The sequence below is a fragment of the Neopsephotus bourkii genome, unplaced genomic scaffold (assembly GCF_033783945.1).
Source record: "Neopsephotus bourkii isolate Nb327-2 ecotype Australia unplaced genomic scaffold, CSIRO-AGI_Nbou_v1 NB_1508, whole genome shotgun sequence".
In the NCBI taxonomy this organism is placed as follows: domain Eukaryota; kingdom Metazoa; phylum Chordata; class Aves; order Psittaciformes; family Psittacidae; genus Neopsephotus; species Neopsephotus bourkii.
In genome coordinates, this window is record NW_026901984.1 from 5,559,643 (window position 1) to 5,580,203 (window position 20,561).

The window sequence follows — 20,561 nt, forward strand, 5'->3', positions numbered from 1 at the left end:
ACAGTAAAGAGCTCAATGGAGTTTACACTATTATCAGAAGAAAAGATTGGAAAAGGGAATTACCATGAAGTAGGCAAATGTTATATAAAAAGTACAACATTTTTGTATCTCATACTTGTGAGAATATGTTTTCTGGGTTTGCAACAAATGATGCATCATTTTATTTTTCTTTAAATCAAAGTGGTCAAATGAAAACTTAAAAAAACAAAAACAAAACATAAAAATGCATAACAAAAATCCTATTTTCTGGTCCCTTTTCTCTAGACTAGGCATTTTGAGTTTATTTTGTGAGATGGCAAATACTTTAAAGGCAGGCTGTTCTTTCTGATGGACAAAGTACTTCTGAAAATCTTCTATCTTCAAGTTCCCATTAAAAACTTAATGAAAGAAAACATTTCTGACATCTGTTTTTCCAAGACTTTTTTTTGTCTTGTGTCATAAAAGAAACTTTAGAATATAGATTTTCTTCCCAAAGTGTATTCAGCACACTTCTGGAACACAGAATAAAAAATAAATAATAATAACAACAACAACAACAACATGAGACTAGCAACTATTTCTAAGAAACAAACAAAATTCCCCCTTTCTTTTATTCCACAGCAAACCCCAATATTCATTCTTTTGGTATATGGGAAGTATATACACTTTACCAGTCTCCCATTAGAAAACCAGAAATTAATGCATAGGTTACCATGACTGAAATGAGAACACACACAAATATACATAAACTATGTCACACAACTTAAGCCTCAAACTAGATTTCTTATTCTAGCAATAATTCTTTAAAAAGTTATTTTTTTTATTACTGGCCTGAGGCAAATTCAACTGAGATTATGCTTCTCAGGGGAAATGAAGCATTTTCTGAAGCAAATGTACAGCTTATTGGCGTACGCTGTAAAATCTGAAGATACTTGTCCTCTGAGTCATATTAGCACAGTCCACAGAATTCCGCAGTTCCTTCTCTAGTGTGTGGATCACCTGAATACATGAGAGTAATACTCAGTTTGTGATCCACTTAAGCTTTCTGTTACCAGATTTTAGCTACTCTTAAATTTGGCTGTGACAGTCCTATGCCTTACACAACAATTTCAAGCATTATTTACAAACTTTGATTAACATGAAGACTTTCACAAGTCTTTATGGCTCCAGATTTTGATTTCAAGCCTCATCTTTTTGATCCTTTGGTGTCTCTGTGGTCTAATTCTCCTATATCGTAACGATTTATGGTTTTCTATATTCAGTGTAAATGCTTTCAGTTCTAAATCTCTGGCCATCTATTTTCCTGTATTGAGTGCACTTCAGAGAGACACATCCTTAAAACATCATCATGTTAATCTCTCTTTGGAATATTTATATGCATCAAAAGATTTATTACTATTATCATTATTATTTTATAAGATGCTACATTTGCAATAATTGCAGGGAACACTCTACTGAGTCCTGATAAAAATATTCAAGTGTCCTGGTTGATTTCTGCCCTAAGACAGATAAAACCAAGGAACCAACTGTTGAGAAACACGCAAAAAGCAGAACACAGGCAGTAGCTGCCTGCTGTGATATTACGGACTAAGAGCAATACAACCAAACTAAAAAGAAGGAAAAGTGCTCAGTAAAAAATGATGTGGTATAAATCATTAGGCGGACACAGATAACAGCCATGAATATGGTAAAAGTGGCAACATAAGAACAGCTAAACAGAATTGGCTATCCTGCAGTCTCATAGCCTGGTTGCAGATCAGAAAACAGAAGAGGTAGGTTCTTCTATGACATAAAATCTGGTTCCCTAGCAAACAGCTGCAAGACTTACTTTCCTAAGCATTATAAAAACAGTGGCTTTTTTCCTTCCCTTACCGCCCCCCCCCCCCCCCGAAAAACAGTTCTAAAACCAAAGAATCAGCATAGTCGAAAGGGGTTCCAAGACACAAGCCTTGACTTTACAGACCACAGATTCTGAACTATAAAGCTGCAGAAGGCCTGTGGCAACTGATGCCATTCAAAGATTTCGCATCATCTCCTCACTGAAGATAAGAAACCTGTAGAGTCTCTTTTTAGATTAAAGCTATCATCTAATGGGTGAAACAGAGAACTGTGCATTTTAAGTCTGAAAATCTATTCTCAGCTACGCCTTTAACTCACTTGGTGAAAGTTTGTCTCATTTGCTCTAGACAGGGTATCCGGTAGACAGGGCAGGTTACTACCACTGTCATTAAAACTTTTCCTGAGATTATTTAGCTTTCCAAGTGATCTGAGATACTCAGAATAAAAGGTTTTACAGCCTAAGCTTAGTTTCACTACAACCAGTAAAGATGGGAAAACTGTAGTAACAAGGCTTAATAGTTTCTCCTTCATTCAGTAATAAATAATTCTAGTAACAAAAGATATATATCTACAACAATAAAACCAAAAATTTGGTTGAAGCAGAACCACCTCTGATGAATAAACAAATTTTTCTATTCCTGCTCCTCATTTATTAGGATTTTATTAATATAAATATTTCATCCATTCAAGAATTAGAAGAATGCATAAAAATATTTCACATTGCTCTTTCCTACATTAATGAAACAAGCTCTTAGAAGAACTAAAGTACTTTCTTCTCTAGGTACAGTTATTGGCAAGGTCCTACTATGCCTGAAAAACTCTTGACTCAGGACAGATAACTTCCAGGTTTCAATTCACTGAAACTTAAACAGAACACAGACTATATCAGAGTCCTTTGTCTTGCAAGAACACCCGAGTTTACAGCAAACCTTAGGTTGGTTTCCATTTATGCTAATTGACATTAGGAAGCCAACAACATACTCCAAAACTAAGGGGGCTTTTTTTCTTTGAAACCATCAATGCAATAGTTTTTTAATTAATAAATGCAATCAATCAAACAAAAATTGCTACAGCTGAACTGGTAACTGTTCTGTGACACCACAGAGTCAATGGGCTAAGACTTGCAGTAAATTACAAAACCCAGTAACATTAATCTCAACTCAGTTATGATGAAGAAATTTAAAGTTTTTCCTCCTCATGGAGCTTCCCGAGAAAATTAGAGCTATGCATTTTTCATTTCAGGACATGGGAAGATTATGGGCAAATCAAATATGTCTTTCTTTAACAGACATTAGTATGGGATAAATAGGGATGACTAGGACAGAAAACTTCTAGATTGTGCTCTTTTCTATGCCAGTCAGGAACAGACCTGGACCATAAGTCTGATTTTTTTGTGTACCATCAGGGGGAGACAAATATTTTGGAAAACTTGCTATAATTTTAAGTTATTAGGTTTATTCTTAAAGTTCAGCAGAGACAAGAACAAACCTGTTGGACATTTTCAATCTAATGAAAATGCAATTCTACCACCAGGATAAATGTTAAAAAGAGAACAAATACTGGGAAAAAATGCTGCACAAACACAAACAGAAAAGGCTAATAAATTATACTTTCTTTAGTATTGAATTAGTGCCAGTCTAACAAATAGACCACAGATGATGACAAACCTCATAATTAAGCTTACTCTCTGAAAAGAAGGCATGTAATAATTGATTTAATATGTGAAAAAAAAAGTCTTTTTCTTCTACCTCTTTAATATTTTAAACAAAATTGAGTATGTTTCCTGGTGTACAATATTAGGTCTGGCCATTAAGCACAACATGGCTGAAAGCAAACTCTTATTTTTCCTTTGAACTGTGTTCATTCTTGGTCACTGGGGAGGTTAACACCACCATCTGTCATTCACCAACAGAATCTGTCCTCTGCAGTTTTGGCCACTTCAAACTTTCACCCACAATACCCTCTCAGTGACAATCCACCACTAGAATTCAAATTACCAAGAAACAGCACCCCAAGGTTCATTTGTCATATTCACCTACACATGCTAATGGTTTGGTGAAGTTTCTCATTGCCCTGCAATAATATTCTTTGCTCTGTTTTTGACAGTGTTATCCATTCAGGAATAGTCGTACTGAGGTTATCTTCCCAGCACACTGCAGTGAATGTGTCACGCTGCTCTCGACACGTCTGCAATGTTTTTGTCCTTCACCTATATACTAGCTACTATGCATCATCTCACCTTCAAGAAAGCAATGTCCCTTTTTGATGTTCCCACCACATGAAACCTACCACTTAGATTTGTTCAGATATAAGATAAAGGCCTCATATGCTTTCCCATATGTTTCTCTTCATAAACTGGGTATCCATAAAGCATTTCTATTTATTCAAAGTCATCCCACTATAGCTTCAAAGCCTGACAGCTGCTAGTCTGCTGCCATGCTAAGATGAATATCACTCTTCAAGCTTGCTTCATCACTTCCTGGTGATTCCCTGTATTCAATTATTAGCTCCTTATGTATTTAGATTTTAAACTTATCTTTTTCTGTGCTGTACAGGACCTGATACACTGGAGTCCTGGTCTCGTAACAAGAGTTCCTATGTGATGAAAATAAAAAACACCATAAACCTATCAAGGACACATCCACATCTGTACCAATCTTGCCTCAGGAAGCTCATATTCTAGATTATATAGTGAAAAAGCTGCATTATATATATTTCTTACTGATGAACTCTGTGAATTTCAGCACACACAAGCAACACAGAGACAAACACACTCTGGTGACTCATGTTAGGGGGAGAGCATACAGACCTACACAGCTGCCTTATGGACATAGAAACATCCATGGCATATGGCTATAGATAACTGCTGAAGGGAAAGATGAGAGTTACTCACCACGCTGCAGCCAGGGCAGTCAGGACCATTTTCACATGTCCTACGCCTTGCCTGAATCCCTCCACCGCACTGAGCTGTGCAGCGCTCCCACGGACCCCAGGCTGTCCAAAACACATGAGGGGGGCACAACAAATGCTCATTGCAGTACCTGTGAGAAGAGGCAAACAAGGAGGCAAAAATCTGTTTAGTACCAAGGCAAAACCTCCCCCAAAAGTCCCTCTTTGCATTATTCAGATAAATGTTTGTACAGGAAAATATTTTATACAAAAGGCCCCTCTCTATTCATAAAGCACTGAACTAACACTTGTCACACTGCAGAGTGTTTGAACAGTTGAGATTTTTTCTAGGCTGTAATTGCGTGGGTGAAGCATTTGTTTGCTTTATTCAGTGCCTTTAAACAATCCATGCAATACAAACATGCTATTGCACTGTGAGCATGTAAGCAAGGTTGACAACTGCTTTATTAGAAACAGTTGTGGTTACACATCTGGAGCAGAAGTGAGTCGACCAAACAAAAGGCAACCATTTATGCAGAAATCTTTTATCAGTTCCAGCTAAGCACTGATTAGGACACACTGCTCTCCCCTTCAGAGGAGCTTTTTGCTTTCCACTGTGTCTCCACTTTTATGGGTAAAATCAAAGCTAAAACATGATTCTAGGCATAACGAATTGTACTGTTTTCATAATGTTATTACTTTATCTTCAAAGGGGTGTTTTTAGCTATTAAAATCTTTACAGGATTTCCCAGTGCTGCAAACTGACTCAGAAGTCTACTAGGTTCTTGAGGGAAGCAGGAATAGCTTACAATGAGCTGTCATTATTGCAACAAGACATTCAAACATGTGAGAGGGTCCCATCTTTCTAGTGATTTTTTTCATTTTTTGTAAAAAACGAAGAATCCTTTGTTTTTGATCGTGCCATCCAGTGATTCTAGCCATTGCATGTGTTCTTTAGTAAGGACACTCTATACACATCTGAAGGGTCTGGCCACCAGAAAATATGACTGGGGCTCTTAAAGAGGCCAAGCTGTTATCAGATAAAGCAAAGCCATGACAGATATTCGGACAACAGATGACCCTGAAGGAGTGCTCTAATATTTTAAGGATGTGGCTGGGTGCTTTTGTTCTGAATACTGACTGTCCTGAACTCACAAACTGTTACTGTTTCCTCATGTTTTATACCAGCCATCCAAATTCCACTGTCTTCTTGTCCTTCTAACAAGTCTTTATCACTTTGCACTCTCCTGAGTGACTCAAATACTTCAAAAATTCATTTTCTACAAAAAGAGAAACGATAAACTGCTGTCATTTTCAACAAGAACAACCACTCTTTTATTTTATTTTTTTTATTGGTTGGGTTTTTGTTCAGTTTTGTTTTTAAGACCCAAGGTCCTCGAGCTCTAATTCTTAATTACCAAGGAATTTGCACAATCAGAATTCCATGGGGGAAAAAAAAAAAGTTGCTTCTCTGTGTTATATACAAAAGTAGGTTTAACACATATGCCAGAACCTACGATTTATAATATGTCCCTAGGTCTGAGCAAATGCCATAAAAATTTAAATGCTTGGGAGTGGAGTAAATAAGGGAGTGACATTTGGTTTTGTGTTTCTGTCTAGTTGAGGAAACTTCTAAGAGCTTCTATTGGCCTGGCTCCCCAGTACAAGAGAGACACAGATCTGCTGGAGCAAGTCCAGAGTAGGGCTACTAGAATGATTAAGGGTATGAAGCATCTCCCATATAAGGAAAAGCTGAGGGAGCTAGGCCTGTTCAGCCTAAAGATCTGATCAATGTATTTAGGTACGTGAAGGGAGGGTGTCAAGAGGATGGAGCCAGCCTCTTCTTGGTGGTGCCAGGTGATACGATGAGAGGTAATGGGCATGAACTAAAACACAGGAAGCTCTACCTGAACATGAGAAAGAACTTAACTGGGAGGGTGAATGAGCATTGGAATAGGTTGCCTAGAGAGGTTGTTGAGTCTCCTTCCCTGGAGATACTCAAAGAGTTATCTGGATGCAATCATAGAATCATCCTGAGCAAGGTGACCCTGCCTGAGCAGGAAGGCTGGAATAAATGACCTGTGGTGGTCCCTTCCAGCCTCAACCATTCTGTGATTCTGGTACCTGGTCTTCTGTTTGCCAGTAAAATGAGATAAAATCCCCCAAATCCTCAACATTTATGAATCTAGATGATCTAGATGATCTTTTGAGGTCCCTTCCAACCCTTGGGATTCTGTGATCTGCTATCTCAGAATTCTTCAGTGCACGATTTGGATTAAAGTTTTTTAAGTTAAGCTTATACATAAGCTATGTTTTTTTTCCTTCTGCATGTTCAATATTTGCAATTCACAGTTCACATATGACAACACTAAAGATGCATAGGAATGTTCTGCACCTGGATATTCTTCCCCCAAAACTCCAACAGCTGCACACATTCTTTGTCACATGCAGCCATTTATGTGAATGTTTGTGATAGTTTGTCTCTGCAATAATTTTTTGAGAATGGGCACCAAACGAAAGATAGATGTAACGTCACCATTTATTTAGTGAAATGAGTACATATTTTGCATAATTTCATTAGGTCTTACTGGGGATATGCTAAGTTAATTTGGGACACATAGGATAAAACAAGTCTGCCATGAAGTTGAGAATTACTAATATTCAGCCATGCAAAAAGTAAAATTAAGGGTGGGACTCATCACACCTTAAAATACAGCCATGTACCGTGTAACTGTTTAGAAATGAAGAAAGTTGTCTAAATTTGAGTGACAGTTCATGCAAATAAACAACCCTTTAAAAACACTATTTATGTCACCCTATAGCAAATGTCTAATGTGGGTCATACTAATACAGCCTTCAATATACTGATTTTTCTCCATTGACTACAGAAGCTATGTGGGAGACAGACATCTAAGCTCCCATTACAGTCAATGGAAATTTACAAGCTATGAAGACCAGAATGATTAATTTGACCAAATTTAGGAAAACACAGTAGTAGGAGGTAAATCACTGTGTTCCCCACAGCCTTTGTTAACTAGATTTCCATTGGCTGTAGTGGGAGCTTAAATGGCTGTTTCCCACACAGCTTCTGTAGTCAAGTCACCGGACACATACATAAGCACCCACATTTGTAAACACGTGGAGTTAGGTGTGACAAATCTCACTTAAATGACACCCATAACACTATACAGAGCCACTTTTAGTGTCAATGTGCCCTATCACCTGCTCTTTCATACTTAAACGGAAGACAGAAAAGAAACCTGACACAGTAAGCACTTCAAAGGCTGGCAGTTCTGTTAAACAAGGCTATTTAAAGATGCAATTGAAACTACAAGACAAAACTGAAAAATGCCCTCAAATGTCTAATGCAAGCTTCTTAACTTCAATTTAGGGTTTTTTTAAGTCAACAACAGAAGTAAGTGTCAAGTTTTCCTTTTATTCTTTTTGTTTTGTTTTTTTTCTTTTTTCCACAAAAAGGAAAAGAAACAAACAACACAGCATACAAGTAGAATCTTATTTTCAGTTCAGCCAACCAGCCTCTGAAAACACCAGGTATGTTTTCACAGCTAGAGACATCCCTGCAATTGATCTTTGAGAGCTGTGCTACAGCAAGGGCTCTGAGCCAAGTTTCATTATATCTCTTCTTGGCTGCATGTCAAGTCATTCAGCAACCATTTTTCCCTTTTGCTCTTTCTTCCCCTCTTAATTTTGTTCTCAGGACCCACAGGGCTAACATTTTACAGTAATCCAACAAAACATGCAATGAAAGAAACATGAATCTGTGAAATCACTGCCCTCTCCCCTAATCTAACTGCACTGAGGTCAGAAGGGAGAAGAGTCTCAAGAAATGTGGGGTTTGTACAGTGACCCTTCCCATTTTCCCTTGCAGTGAATCCAAGTTCAAATACCCTGATAAAAGAATTGTTGTACTGGGCGAAGTCCAGTTTGTCCACAACCACCAGCTCCTACACTAATGTTTTCATTTTTACTCCAGCCAATTCCAGTACAACTGGAATTACTAATTCTTGTTCCTATGAAGATCTCAACCTTTACTAACACATCAATTTATGCAGTGTTGCCACGTGGCTCTGAATTTCACAGGCTAATTGCATGACAGTTACAAATGTGTAACGTCTCCGGAAAGATGCTATTTAAATCACACATATAGTTCTTAAGTTTGAACTATATTATACTAGCATGTATTTAAGAAAAACAAACTAACCTTCGTCACTGTCTGACCATTCCTATGCAATATACTGTTATGTGGTAGGTGACTACCAGCTGGTGACTTACTGGGAAGCACACACTCTACCGAGGTTGATGGGAATGCTGGATTCCTTTAAATGAAGGCAGACACATGATGCACATAGATGCCTTCCTGGATTCAGAATTCTGAATTGACAGGAATCCCTACCCAGGAAATTGTGGATGGTTGTGGGGGCCAGGGCATGCTCTCTTAGGGGCTTCTGTAGAAGAAGAGGAGGGAGTAAAGAAAGCAAAAAGGGTGGGAGCACACACTTCCCAGCAGATAAGACATCCATGGGAGCACAAGCAAGCCCAAAGACTCGTGATATTTGATCTGCTCTGCTAATGGGGACAGGGTTTGTGTGCACTGCTCGGAAACAGGAAGTGCTACAATGAACAACACTTAACTTTTATCAGTTCCTCCTTCTCATGGAAAGAAGCCCAAAATCTCTGAATATCTGCTGAGGACTGCGTATCAAAAAAAAAGGTGACACTATTTACTGCTTCTAATCTGCTTATAAACCCCCAAAATTTCTAGGGCTTTCAAATATTTACTCTTCATCTGCAGCCAATTTATTTTTCCACTTCTGATTTGCCATGCTTTTTTCTTTGGTTTTTTTTTTTTCCTATGTAATAAAAGATAACTACATTCACTAAAAGCAAGGAATTCTCATTCTAATGTCCCTCATTTCTGCACAGGTAGAGGGGAGACCAATGGAATTCATGAGCCCACATCCACAGCAATTTCCACAGAAAGGAGAGGACAAACATTTTCACTCAATGAAAAAGCCAACACAGGATACTGCAGACTCTATAAAGTAAAACCTAGGGAGTTTTCCAGCACCTTTTGTGAATATTTCTAGTATAGAAAAAGAAATAAATTTTAAGCCCCTAAGGAATTAACCAGGATATCTTCCACCTGGAGTTTTAACTACAAAATAATTTTATCTGATCAGCAAATTTTGTTAAAATACTATTTTTACTCACTTTCCATATTCTGTCTAAACACACATCAGCCGCACTTTTGACCTGTTTCTACAAAGCAAATTTGCTTTGTAATATGAGTCTTTACTGCTACCTCTCAAGTGTTTCTTCCTCTCTCCTACTCCTCACCCCCCTTTAGCAGCAGCTTAACTTATCTGCAATACTTTAAATTGGTAAATATTGCCATTGATTTCAGAGGACTGACCAGCAAGCACAGAGCTGCCTAACATATTACCCATGCTAGGATCATGGCTTTCACAGGGTAAACAAAACATAACCTAGACAAACATTTAGCTCTTAATATATGAACAAATATGCAATCACATCTGCAGATGAATTTATGTCAGCTATAAGATGCTTTTTCTGAGTTTGCTTTCTATGGAGTTATGCTCTGGACTTCTACTGAAATCACTGTTTTTTGGAAAGCTGTTTCAAAGTTTGACACAATGTTGGCTGCAGAAACTGAATCCTGTATTTCTGTTCCCTGAACACATGAAGGTGACATGAATATGCACTTTTATAAAGACAAATGCACACAATGTGTAAACCAACTAATTCTAGTTTTTACAAAGACTACACGTATATCCATTTTACCTATGAGCTAGGCCATTAAGGAAGTAAAATTTTAGGCTATTTATAAGCATTGATTAATTTAAATGAGAAAACCTGAGAAGCTGCTTATTGGTACTCTGGATGCAAAATTAAGTGTTTCTTAGGAGTTACTGCATGTGGAATACTTAACTCAGCCTGCCTAAATGTACTGGGGTCAGTTCTCAAAAGGATGGTTTTAATTTGGTGCAGATATAGCTCCAGTGGTACAAAAGCAAAGCAATGAATTAGAATTACTGTAAATACTGCTATTCCGTTGCCCTCACAGCTCAAAACTCTCTACAAGCCATTAGAGCCCTGAGGACACGATCAACACTTTAATGTCCCCAGACAGCCTCACCTGGGCCCTCTACCCACACTGCATGGTCCCAGGAGCCATATATAAGCTCTGCCAGGGACTGTCAACCTCTGCCTGAACCATGCTGTTGGAGAAGTGATGGACCTTGTCTCTGTCCCACCATGGAGCCCCTTGATCTAGACTTGTGTGTAGACTGGCTTCTGGCCTTGGCCCTGGTGCTATGGACCTGCCAATGACCGCTGAACCTGACCCTAACCCTGGCCTGTGGCTTGGCTTCCCAGCTGTACCTCAGACCTGCCTCACGGCAATGGTATCATCTATGACTTAGATTCTTTCTTGGATCTGGCCACAGTCTCCAGGCTAGCCCTGCTCCCCTGGTGGGGGAGTTGGGATGGGCCCTGGCTGGCGGCTTTCCCAGGACACTCTGCTTTTTACAGCTCTGAAGAGATTCATCCAAGTATTTGGCTTGAGACTGACAAAAATCCTGGCAAATAACTGATGCCTCATTCCTCTAGCTGCTTTACAAATTATATGACAAAATTCCACATACCACACCTTCTGGACATAAACTTACAAATTATAAAAGTACCAGCACACATCATGGACGGCAAACAAAATCAGGGTAGAGGTAGGAAGCAAGCTAGTGAGTGAGAGGAAGGTGGAGGGATTGTGAGGGTAAATGAAAGGTGTTTCAAGGAGATAGGAAACAGTGACAGAGGAGCTATGAGAGAAAAAGGCATCCTGCAATAAACTCACAGGCACATACATCCCAGATTGCTGCTGAACTGGACGAAGAGGGAAAGGACAAGTAACCTGGAGGCTACAAAGCAAAGCAACATAACCTTGTTATTCCTTCAGAGCTATTACACACAAAAAAATCAATCCTTCTAGGGTGCTCTTATTTCAAGTCGGATTAAGTATCATTTATCATTGTCTTAATACTGGACATTTTCTCCTATAATTATGGAATTATTCATCATGATTTTCCATATTTCTCTTAAAACCCTTATTGGACTTTTATTCCATGTTAAACTTAAGATGAACAATGATTCATTAACTACTAGCATTCACAGTCTATGGTTACGTAGGCTATAACCAAGAAGTCTATCGAAACTAAGCTCTTTTCTTCTATATTTAGTGTCATTGTGTCCTGCTCTGGACTGACCTCTCACTTCAAGAAAATCAGTAACTGTTATTCATGCTGGACAGAGCTACATAACAGCAAATACAATCTAAATTTCATGGTGATGGCTTTCTGGTTGGGCAACCTGTTTTCAGAATGCAATTTACAAAATAACAAAATGCTCCCCTCTGCAATGAAATGATAAATATTTACGGTTCTGAAACAGCAAGAAGTGTTCACCTGTTCTGTGATACTGATCCTTTAGAGTTGGAAAGACCAGGTTCCTGATGATCTGTTAATACATATGTGATGCAGCTTCCCTTCAACAGAATCTTGTCATCAGGGTGTATGTTTAATTAAACCCCTCACTGAAACTCATAATAAAGGTTACTGAATCTTGTTTTCATCCTACAGCAACATGGGATAATAAAACATCCATATAGAAATATTGAAGTAAGCTGAAAGTGCACGTGGAGAGAAAGCGTATTCACACACATCTCTTGGAACAGATGACAACAGTACTCCAAATTCTAACACCAGTCTTCTGCTATCTAGCTTTTTGGCATGCCTCAGAAAAGAATATAATGCATCTAACAGTTGCAGTTTATCTGAATATATTCCAGTTTGAAAGTGATATTCAATTCTGTTAACATTGCTAACAATTACAAATTAGTGCCAAAGCAGCAGATAGTGAAACCAGAATCTGAGCTGACTTCATCTGCTGCGCGTTTAACATATATATGAGGAATTAAAAAAAAACAACAAACAAAAAACAAACTGAAACCTTGTTAAAAGATATTTGAGTTCAAGGTGTATTATATTTATCGAACATAAAACAAAGCCCTTGAAACTTCCTTTCATGTTACATAGACACTTAATTCATTTAAGACAGAAAAAAAAATGAACTCATAGCATCAGTAACATAGTGCTGTGACCTTACTATATTTTCTCTGAATTCCAGGTACTGAGGCTGGGTGAGTTACAATTCAAACATGATACAATCAATTTTCAAGGAGAATCAATTTTCAGGGTCTCAAGGGACAGCAGCACATTGCTTCAGCACAATTCTCTGGCACTACCAGGAGCTCTCAGCTGGCTCAGGAGGGATGCAGCTAAGTGAAAGACGAAAGAACTGCTCCACACCTCTAGCCTTGTTAATGGAAATGGTGTGACTGTGCAGCAGTGGAGTTAAGGAGAGTGTGAAAGAAAAGGGGAGAGAAGAAGGTGGCAGGTAAAGGAGAAAATGTCCTGTGGAATACAGCTGAGCAGAATTAAAACAGACAGTAACAAAAAGATAACTCACCTCTCCTCACGATTCTGTCCCACACAGACACGTCCTCCATGTCGAGGGGTTGGATTGCTGCAGGAACGCTGACGAACTTGAAAGCCTATTCCACATGTGGTACTACAAGGTGACCAAGAAGTCCATGGTGTCCAGCCTCCATTTCTGGTAGAATAAAAAGCTCAGGCTCTGTCATCTGTTATACATAGCGAATGGCTGATTAGGTGTGACTGACAGCAGAATCTGGCTATTAATATTTCTGTAGAAGTAATAAATACTGCATAGTGTTCCATTTCTTAAAGAATATTTGACTAAAATAAAGGTGCTCTGATCCTTCCATATTCCATGCTTTGCAATCAGCAACTGCTAAAATGACCCATTTACACAACAAGTAAAGTACAAAGATATGAAGCTATTTAGTTTCTTTTGGTCACTCTATTCTGGGTAAACTCCACCTGCAAACTCCTGTATCAAAGTTCTGAAGAAAATTTTTAATTACATATTGTTCCAATTATTATTTATGGGTCTTCTTTTCAGGGAGATTAAAATGTGAAGTTTTGCTACCTGTTCCGAAAAGAAAATGATTAAAGCCTGGAGAAAAGGAGGCTGAGGTGAGACCTTATTTCTCTGTCTGAAAGGAGGTTGTAGTGAGGTAGGGGTCAATCTCTTCTTCGCAGTTACAATCAATAGGTCAAGCGGAAATGGCCTCAAGTTGTGTCAGGGGAGGTTTAGACTGGATATTAGGAAAAATTTCTTCACTGAAAAGGTTGTCAAGCACTGGACCAGGCTGCCCAGGGAAGTGGTGGAGTCAATGTCGCTAGAGGTATTTAAAAGCATTTAAAAGACGTGTAGAATTGGCACTTAGGACATGGTTTAGTAGTGGACTTGGCAGTGTTAGCTTAACTGTTGGACTCTATGATCTTTCCAACCTAAATAATTCTACGATTCTAAAGATAAAATAGTTGTAAATAAGCATCAAATGTACTAGTTCACAATTTCAACAGGATACTCTGAGAAGGTGGCAATAGTTTATATGTAATGCAACAAAAAAAGTAACAGAATTCACACGCTGTACCTTGTGCTTCTGAACTTTTGGAAAGGACAGTCCTCTCCCTCTGCAGTATATGTTAGGGAAAATATACTAGACCAAACATCTCATATTCTGTCCTAAGCAAAAAAATCATGCACTTAGCAGTTCCCAAAACCTTTCATCACTAGCCTTCAGTTTCTGTGTTGGTGGAAGATAAACAGAAATAAAAAAAACCAAAACAACTAAATTATAATAAGTTCTTGAGGTTTCATCATAAAAGCAAAAGTTAAAATAGTGCACTGCTTGATTTTGAAATCACTATTTCTTTAACAATGAAAACCTATTAAATTCAGTAATAAAATTTATGATTATTCAAGTAATTTATCACAAATATTACCAGTTTGAATTTCACTCATATTGATGTCTCATTATTATAAGGGTTGATAACAGAGACAAAAAGCTTTTGAAACAAATAACCAGCTATCACTGGTAACCCAGACAAAAAAATAATCTGTCAATACAATGCCTGAGCCAAGCAGTAAAATGAACTAAGAATCTGGATCTCCACGAGTTCTGAGAATCAATTAGTAATATAGCAGTGTTAACAGAAGTAAGATTTTAAAATAGTATGCAATACTGCCAACAGTAGTATGTGAATTGAGGCCCAAATCATATTCCAAATTCCCTTCTAAACCTGACTGTCAATAGCTGTTTGATTGCTCAGTACCTCACAACATGCTTATCTTTTCTACTATTCTCCTGATATAATATTATATTCCATATTGTTATGCTTTTAACAATTTCCCTAAAATTGACTATTTCCACTTACAGAGCTTGCAGTTATCTTGTGCAGAAGGATAATCAGTTTTATTCACTACCATGATGTGCTTCTGATGTTAAAAAAAAAAAAAAGGCAGAGACAAAAAGCAGAAAGAATCGTTGAAAATAAGGAGAATGCACCATAAAATAAGTTTCACCTTGCAATTAAAGTAACATGAAGTCCTAATGCAGTTCAGAATATGTAGTGCCCTGAGTCTCTCTGAAATGATTTGTTCTTACAGTTTTTTCTGGGAGTGGTTACTTGCCTGAGGAAGACAAAAGAGTGGCTACAGAGTGGCAGACAGACTGGTAATAAATCTAAATGTCATGATACAATCTAAAGATCGAATGAAAAAACTTTGCCCGAGGCAGAATGGGGGAATACAATGGTGACATGAGATGTCCTAAAAAGTGGAGAGTTCTGATTTTCAGGAAAAACGTTTCATGATTTACAGAACTGAAACAAAAAAACCCCAGACTTTGGGTATTACCTAATGTTGTTTTTTTTTTTTTTTGTATTTCTTGGTACACAGCATTCAAAATCACTGCATCTGGCTCGTTATCTCTCCACAAAGTTAGAGAGATACTAATGTCTCATTTACTGTGGCCATTGCTGTGAGCTGTTTCACGCACAGAAGAACAGGACTTGTGAGTTGCAGATCCAGTGTCAAAAGGTAGGTTCTATTCTAATTAAATTAAAATTTAAACCATGAATGACAGAATCTGAAATTGTTTTGTGTACCTGGAACAGTTGGCAATCTCCATGGTTGGTCCTTCACACAGCCAGCCTCCACACTGAGGAGCAGGACTGTCACACAAACGTGTCCTGCAAAGGCAGGAGCCAACACTGGCACCGTCATTGTGTGTGCAAGGTTTCCACTGCGACCATGTTCCAAAATGCCCATCCACGGTCAGATTCCTCATCTAGAAACAAGCACAAAAGAAAGGCTTACCTGAGGTCTGACATTTCCTTCATACAACCTCTTAATTCTGGAGGTACAGCCTTGAGCCACGAACAATAAAAGCCTCCACTAGAGGGGTATTCCTTCCAGACAGCAAGCCCCCTTATAATTTCTGTAGCTACATAACTCCCACCACCTCCAACCAATCTGGGCCATTGAATGCCAGCACTACAGCAACAACAATAATCACAGCTGTTTGTTATGTTTCATAACCATGCTTATCCACAATGATTCAAATGAAAGTATAGTATCACTTTCTTGATTATTGTCTGATGACAGTGTTCTGTATTTCCTAATATTTATACGTAATTAGGAACCTGGATACCAACTGCAAACCAGCATGTGCAAGAATGTGTGGAAACCCATATTAGATCAAAAGAGGCATCATAGGATAAGGAAGAAATAGTGAAGAAATTTTTCACTGTGAGGGTGGCGAGGTACTGGAACAGGTTGCCCAGGGAAGCTGTGGCTGCCTCATACCTGTTCAAGCAACATGGTCTAATGGAAGGTTTCCCTGCCCGTGGCTGGGGGTGGGTTTGGAACTGTGTGATCCTTAAGGTCCGTTCCAATCCAAAGCATCCTGTGATTTTTATCATAGTCCAGAATAGCAAAACTGGATGAATCAAATTTAAATCTCCAAGACGAGTGTCTTCTTTTGACAACAATTTTTTTCAAGCACATACCATGTAATACCACTTCATAAAAGTAAAATGTGGTTTCAAATATTACTCTCTCTCCTAAAACCACCTTCAAAAAGCAGCACCTAACTTCTATGTGATGGAAGAGTTTTCTCCCATTGAAGTAAATTCTCTAAATCTTTGGCTGGAAGGGTCAGACCATTCTCATCTTGACCAGAATGTATTCACCATGCAGACAAAACTCACGCTCATAAGGAATCTTTACTATCTAGCTGAAACAAAATGTGCTAATAGAAAATATAGCAGCCTCCATGGTTACCAGAATATCTAAAGAAAATGGGGCCTTAATATGATTAATTCTTTCAGATTCTTTCAAATCTTCAAAAATCTGTGATCATACATGGAAATGATGGCAATATTTTCACTTAAATGATAAAGGATTTTCCTTTTGATTATGACACTTTTAAACCTTCAGTCAAAGCAACAATACCAGCAAGTGCAGGCTAAGTAGCATTTAAAGTAACTTTTAGATAAAAATAAATACATATGAGTTGCAGTCATGCGTATTTTATCAAATGTGTAAGAAGGTAACATTTCAACATTTGCTTAATTATTGAAATAGGAACTACAATTATAGATTTTCATGAATGATCTGAAATGGTGTATCCCTTTGCTATTTTTAGTATTCTTTCAACAGTGGCGAGAGAAGTATACATTTCAGTAAGACACAAGAGATTCGATTACAGCACGAGACATGTTTCCACTGATACACTGGGTGCTGGCTGATTCTTTCCACTGTGGTAAAGGTTCCATAATTTCACTATTAATTACATTTCTTGTGATTTATTTTTCACAGATACAGCTTCTCCACAGTACAGCTATGTGTATATTCTGCCAGCTACAACTGACATCAACATAATTCATCATTTCAAAATTCTGCTGACAGCTGTTTATTGCAAATAACTCTCCAACCTTTGCTCATGCAGAGGAGACACTGTTGGTTTTCATAAAATAACAGGAAATACTTATTTCTTGTTAAGTGACAAGTAAACTCATTCTCTCTTACACTGCTAGTCTAACACATATGTAGTCCATAAACTAGTGATGTTATGTACCTAACCTAATTAATGTCAGAGATTTCTCAAGTGCAATTGGTCACACTTTTACTTTTGGGCTAAACTAGTGTATAAACAGGTCTCTCTCTAATCCAAGTTTAGAGGAAACGCATGCATGCATTAATCTGACACATTTTCTGTAGTGTTAAAAAGATTTAGTAATAATTAAGATACTGGAACCAACTGGAACCAAAAGAGGGAGGGTAGAAGGTTTCTAATATTTTGATATGCTCTGCCTGCAACATTATTATAAATGTATATAGCAAATGTCAAGGATGCACATAGCTCAACTGCTTACAAAATGAAATTCATTACATCTTATATATACATATCCTGTGAATACAGCACATAAAAATGCTATAAAAACAAATATTTGAGAGCCTTACTAAGCAAAATTGTAATTGATTGTGGTTTGCCAGAATACAGTGTTATTTTAAATGAAAGTTTCTATGAAATTTACAAATTTGTTCAATAATATGTTACTTTGAGTTCAGAGGTAACTGACAGAAAAGTGGTAAAACCACGCTTTTCAATTTAGACAGTTAATTCCGAATTTTTCAGTTAATTCTAATTTTTTCCCTATATTATGCAATCTCAATCTGCTCAACTCCAAAAACCCTTTGGAGGCTTGCTAAATCCCTTCATCTCTGATATGCAGTACAAGTCTCACAGCTGCAGACAAATTTCTGAACAATCCTTTGGTGCTCTCCTGCTTTGACTAGACTGACATATACTATGCAATTGCCATACAACAGACACTGAATAATTGGTTTTCCATTTGAATAGAATAGAATAAAATTATGACTTCTAAATCATTCCTTCATCCCACACCAACCCCCTCTTGGCCTCATGATTTGTATATATGAAAGAAAATGAGGGCTAATGCCAGAATTCAGATGAAGCAGAAGGCAGACTGCTCATGTGAATAGCAAACAACCAACCCTTTCCAGTAATCCTTCCTGATACAGCAACCCACCAGCAAACCCTCCACTTAACTACCTTTAGCCTGAGATTAGCACAGTCATATATGATACACTGCATATACTTGGGAATTGATATACTGTACAATGCATCTAGTTACTTGCCAATCAGACAGCCAAGGACTTCACTAGTGACTGAATCCAGACTTTCTGTGAGACAATGACTATGTCTCTATTAGCAAGTGGTATGCACACATGCAAATCTGAAAAATAAAACAGCTGGTGTTGAAGATCTGACACATACACCACACCTATTTTGTGGGCTTTACTTTGGACTCACTCTGGCCACAGATCAAATACCTAGTAGGAGCTGGAGCACATTTTTGTTTTAATTTCATCCAAAAGTAATGTGGCTTGCGTGCTTCAAGACTGCTTTGTACTGTGAACCAAAGAATAGTAGATGGGGAAAATCAAAGAGTATTTGCCCCAAGGTAGCTCCTGATCTGAGCTAAAATAATGAATTGCGTGCAAGTCTTTGTTATTAGGCCAAAATGTGAGAGCACGGATGCATGGCATCGGACAAGATATTGTCTAAAAAATTACTATTTAATGTCAAAGAGAGTCAGAACAAGGGGGGGCTAATTCTCAAGAACCTTATAATTAATCAGGGTAGTGATTTGTGTCCATGAGGCTGCTGCAACACATGTAAATATCACAAGTGAAGGCTGGAAGAGCTTCATTCTAATTTTTCACATATAGTTCACTAAACAAAGCCTAGCTAAAGAAAGAAGACTTTCAGTAAAATGTTAAAAGGAGCTTGTTAAACACATGGAGAAATAGAACATGGATGTAGTATGAGTACAAATACATAGAAGCATGTGCTCCAGTGGCAAGCAGGAACAAATTCAAGAAGTCCTTATTAGCAATGAAAGCAGAACTGAGTTGGAAAGCCTCATGGGCAAAAGGCAGCAAAGATAAAGCAGCACGAGTTTCCACAGCAAAAAGCTTAGTAGCTCAAGGAAGATCCTTCTTAACCCTCCTTTTAGTGCTCTTTGGAGTAAGGGAAAAGAATCAGTATTAAAACAACATTGGAACCACATTTGAAAGGAGAGATATAAATCAACTTTGTTGTTTGTTTTTTATTGTATAACATTTATTTAAAATTAATATTTAAAGTGCTAAGCCACTGTAAATATTAATACTGAGGTTTTTATAATTATCACTTCTGTCATTTATGTGGGGGAGACTTAACTCGTAAAATTCACCCTTTGAATTCATGGACTTTGAAAGATGTGGTAAGGCCTTTCCTATTAGCAACAATGATCCTAAAAGAGAAGATTATACCACTAGTGATTAAATATTTTTTTTTTAGTACAAAACAGAGCAAAATCCTGCAGAGAAAAATATGTTTGTCTCTCTAGTCTTAGTGAACTTTTGCTTTCATTGTGGGAAAACAGATGTTACAGGTAAAATGCAGCTACCCTGGGAAAGTACTATAAATAATTTGATCATATTATATCAATCATTTGAGAAGAAACAGAAATATCCTGTTAAAATGTGATGGGAAGGCTTGAGAAAAATAGCACTAAATACAGTTTTCTGAGCTTGACAAACCTATGTAAGCTCATTCTCATGAAATTCACATGGAATCAAAAGTTTTAAGAGGCAAACAAACGTATTTCTACTTACTGGACACACAGTAATGCTTTGCTCCCATTGACTCATGCTCAGACTTTCTTCCAGCGTTGTGCATTTCTTCATCACCATGTCCCAACCACAGTAAGGGTCTTGGGATCCAATGCATGCGCTGTGAATGAAAAACAACCAAA

General features: G+C 37.8%; 1 protein-coding gene across 4 annotated transcripts in view; it reads right to left on the reverse strand.

Moving 5' to 3' along the window:
- SEMA5A (semaphorin 5A) overlaps positions 1-20,561 on the reverse strand; it is a 316,989-nt gene that overhangs the window by 68,754 nt on the left and 227,674 nt on the right. For all 4 annotated transcript variants that reach the window (XM_061369678.1, XM_061369679.1, XM_061369677.1 and 1 more), the window contains exons 13-16: positions 20,422-20,539; positions 15,840-16,021; positions 13,270-13,413; positions 4,712-4,859 (exon numbers count right to left, since the gene is read on the reverse strand). In XM_061369678.1, the coding sequence (XP_061225662.1) occupies positions 4,712-4,859; positions 13,270-13,413; positions 15,840-16,021; positions 20,422-20,539 (592 nt within the window). The remainder of the gene's footprint in view (positions 1-4,711; positions 4,860-13,269; positions 13,414-15,839; positions 16,022-20,421; positions 20,540-20,561) is intronic.